The sequence below is a fragment of the Atta colombica genome, unplaced genomic scaffold (genome assembly GCF_001594045.1).
Source record: "Atta colombica isolate Treedump-2 unplaced genomic scaffold, Acol1.0 scaffold52, whole genome shotgun sequence".
NCBI classification, from domain to species: domain Eukaryota; kingdom Metazoa; phylum Arthropoda; class Insecta; order Hymenoptera; family Formicidae; genus Atta; species Atta colombica.
This window is the reverse complement of record NW_017259542.1, coordinates 578669-582667: the sequence shown is the minus strand read 5'-3', so window position 1 is coordinate 582667 and position 3999 is coordinate 578669. Positions and strand designations below refer to the sequence as shown.

Here is a 3999-nt window from a genome sequence, read left to right as displayed (position 1 = left end):
TAACATTGTCAGTTCCAGCCATCTTTTTCGATGTTTCAATATTCGATGTTAATTGTACTTTTTATTATGTCTAACTCTTTCGTGATAGATAAATTTTGTTATTTTTCTTAAAATTATGTAAAAGTAATTTTTAATCTTTTAATATATAAATTAATCTATAATTAAGATAAATTAAATATGTATAATATGAGTTAAAAGGAAAAGAATTATTAATAAAATATTTTTTTGTTGATTACGAAAGAGTTAATGTTCAGTCAATAGATCACGGAGGATCCATTTTATTGTTATATTTGAAATCCTCCGATCTATTGACTCTTTCATGATCAACAAAAAAATATTCTACTAATAATTCTTTTCCTTTTAATTCATATTATACATATTTAATTCATATTATAGCATTAAAAGATTAAAAATTATTATACTTTTACATAATTTTAAAGAAAATAACAAAATTTATCTATCACGAAAGAGTCAGACACAATAAAAAGTTGTTTATAATCTCATTGTAAATAATAGATTATTTCGAAACCCTTCAACATAATTCCATCGTCTGTAACATAATCATATTTATTTACTGAAATCTCGGAAAAATTTCGATTACTTCATCGATTTTTTTATAACATAGAGTAGCCCGCGGTAAAACGTCAATCAGAAGAAAATGCCATGCTTCGAAAATATATACATATATATATACTTGAAGATTTTTTATAAAAACAGATCTAGTATAGTTTTTAAACTATAAATTTCGACATATCTTAATTTAACACGTTGTCTGCTTTGTGAATATTTTATTGTATATATCACAAGAGAATTTTCTCATAATATCACAAGCATAATAATAATAAAATATTATATCATATGATTAAATGAGAGATTACATTCCCATGGATAATGTGTTAAACAATAGACTTTTTATTTTACATTTTATTATCTTTTATGGTTATTCAAAATTTTATATTGATTTGTTTATTATATGATTATTTTTTATAAACGTTTTAAAAAATTTTAACTGATCGCAGTTAATGTGTTAAATATTTGAAAACCCGTAAATTCTTCTTCAAGATAGCAAATAACGAGTAGATAAGTATAGCGAATAATTCAAATCAGTTTCTCTCATATTATAAGAATTATAAAGAATAGCATGTTTCTCTCGTCCTTTTTCCACGAATTACCACCAGCGATACTGAAGTTTCCTAAAGATGTTGTCTTGCATAAATGTGATCGACGAATTTTTAATCTATGATGTTTTTTTTAGATTAGATCTTCCCTTCATATGGGATAAAACTTTTCTTTATGAAAGGAAATAAAATATTATCGAATAATGATAAATAAATTCGATGAATAAAGTTCTCAAACTCGGACGATCACATTTATCACATCGTGTTTGATATAGAGAGAGATTACAATGCCAGTGTTGCATATATAACTTTTGCTGTTAATTAATACCTTCGGTCTTATGTAATCGGTACGTATGTATATACGCGACATTACTACATATTCCGATCGAATTTGCAGACAAATGACGCTATTGGCAGCGCGTATAACTGGATTTACTTTATACCATTGATCATTCTTGGATCATTCTTCATGCTGAACTTAGTTCTTGGTGTCTTGAGCGGGTGAGTATATGTTTCTCCTGACAACATTCCGCAGTCTTTCCGCCCAGTGACAATTTTTTTTGGAGCGATATTCGCGTCTCCCATTCGGCAAGATCGCGAAATCCGATTATTTCAGAATGATTTTCTTTCCTCGTCAGGGAGTTTTCTAATGAAAGAGCGCGCGTCGAACGGCGGACAGCTTATCGGAAAGCGAAGAGACGCAGCAAACAACTCTTTACCACTGCGTTCAGTTCCTACTTAAAATGGATCTCAAGCAGGTTTTCAATTAACAGACGTTGCCTGACATTAGTGTGCAATAAATCGTATTCTTTTAGTTTATTCAGCATTGCCGTGAGATTAGAAGTATAAAATAAATTAAATATATTACAAATATAAATAATAGAGAGCATACAGCCACAACGACAGATGTTAAAACGAAAATTATATACTTAACATTATTATATAAAAACGTAGACGTTTCGGTCAAGATTTGACCATCAGTACAAGATGACAAATAAAAAAAAAATTTAATTAATTACGTAAAAATCGCTAGTCAAAAAGATAGTGATACAGTATCAAGATGACGAATAGAAGAAATACGTAAAATTAAAAATAACAATCGCAAGTCAATAAGATAGTAAAAGAATGTTTCAATCGCTTATCAATCGCTATAGTTAATCGAGTAAAATAAGGTCCAGAGAACGAAATCAAAAAAAATTTTTTAATACCTTTGGCGATTAATCTGTTCCGTTTATGATTCCTTTTTAAAGGAAGCAAAAAATGACTTCGTGTGAGAATACGGAATTTCCAGATTCTATTTAAAAATTAAAAGAAAAGAAAGACGCTTTTTAATAATTTAAATTTTAGACAATATATTAATTATTCATAAAAATTAATCTAAATTCACATTAACACTCGCTTACCACGTATTTTTTGACACAAATTCTCGCAAATGTAACTCCGAGTAAATAACACAATTTAAAAAACAAAAACAATCTGAAAAAATGATAAGAAAAATTTTTGTCAGAAGATCCTAGCTCGACAGTATTTTATATAATGTGAAAGGAAAGGAGAGAAAAAGATAGTGGAAAAGGTAGTTCTATTGGGATTTTTTTCAATGATTGGTAGATAGATTTCAGGAAAACGTTTTGTGTCACTCTGTTTATTTAAACCATTTTCTTGTCGTTTAATATGTATCATCTCGGAGACCATCCTTTTATAATAAAATTGTTCTGAGTCAAGAAAGCATTTCTCCAATCAATCGTATGATCGTGATCAAGTTTGTGACGAGAGATAACAAAAAATTTGAAGGTTTTTTTTAATTCGTTTACCATATGTATTCTTTTAAACGCGTCTTTAATTTCTTTGTCTATCCTACATAAGAGTAATTGCAATGATGACAGTGATTATGCATTAATTATTGCGTAATTAATTAAATTTTTTTTGTAATTCTTTATGTCTTCTTTATTTGTCATCTTGATGTACTTGATGATGGTCAAATCTTAACCGAAACGTCTACGTTTTTATATAATAATATTAAATATATGATTTTCGTTTTAACATCTGTCGTTGTGGCTGTATGCTCCCTATTATTTATATTTGTATTATTGAGCCACCTTCAAACATTTAAATTAAATATACTAGTTTGTAGTAAAATTAGTTAATAACCTTAAATATTATTCATCTTTTTTTTTTATTAAAAAAATTTTTTTAGCATTTCTTCATTCGTAAATTACAGTTGATTTAATATCTCTAATTATATGATTCTTGTTAATATTGTACATATAAGATTATATATGCCTTTTAATGTGAAAAAAAATAGGAATTTTTTAGTGCTAAACACGATGAGAATACCATGCAAATTATATATTTATAGAAATGAATTTTTAGACATATTTACATTAGATATTAGTACAATTAACATTAGATATTTTAAATTTTGATTAAGAGAGATTAAAGTATAAGCAACAGTAGTGATTAATGAATCCATTATAATCTCGTGTATGATACGTGTTAAGCTCATGCGTAAGCTAGTTTGAAGAATTCGAAAGAATAAACAAAAAAAATTTTTTTTAATGCTCTCAATGACATTTTTCCTAAATGAATAAATATTGTTGATTTATTAAACAAGATATATTCGCTAGAATACTAACGGTGGAATGCCTGAAATCCTCTGGTAAATTTAGTTTTCATGCTCCTGAATAAGCTGCTATATAATCTGTATCACGCTTATAGAGAGTTTGCGAAGGAGAAAGAAAAGGTGGAGAACCGGCAGTCCTTCCTGATATTGCGAAGACAGCAGCAGCTTGAGCGCGAACTAAATTGTTATCTCAATTGGATCTGCAAAGCAGGTTAGAATAATTGACTGACAAAACACTTGAATTAAAAAAGAACGAAATTC

General features: G+C 27.9%; 1 protein-coding gene across 1 annotated transcript in view; it reads left to right on the top strand.

The window, feature by feature from the left end:
* Positions 1–3999, top strand: part of LOC108691768 (voltage-dependent calcium channel type A subunit alpha-1-like) — a 128455-nt gene that overhangs the window by 64982 nt on the left and 59474 nt on the right. The window contains 2 exon segments of the mRNA XM_018199671.1: positions 1516–1619; positions 3834–3949. Coding sequence (XP_018055160.1) covers positions 1516–1619; positions 3834–3949 — 220 coding nt within the window.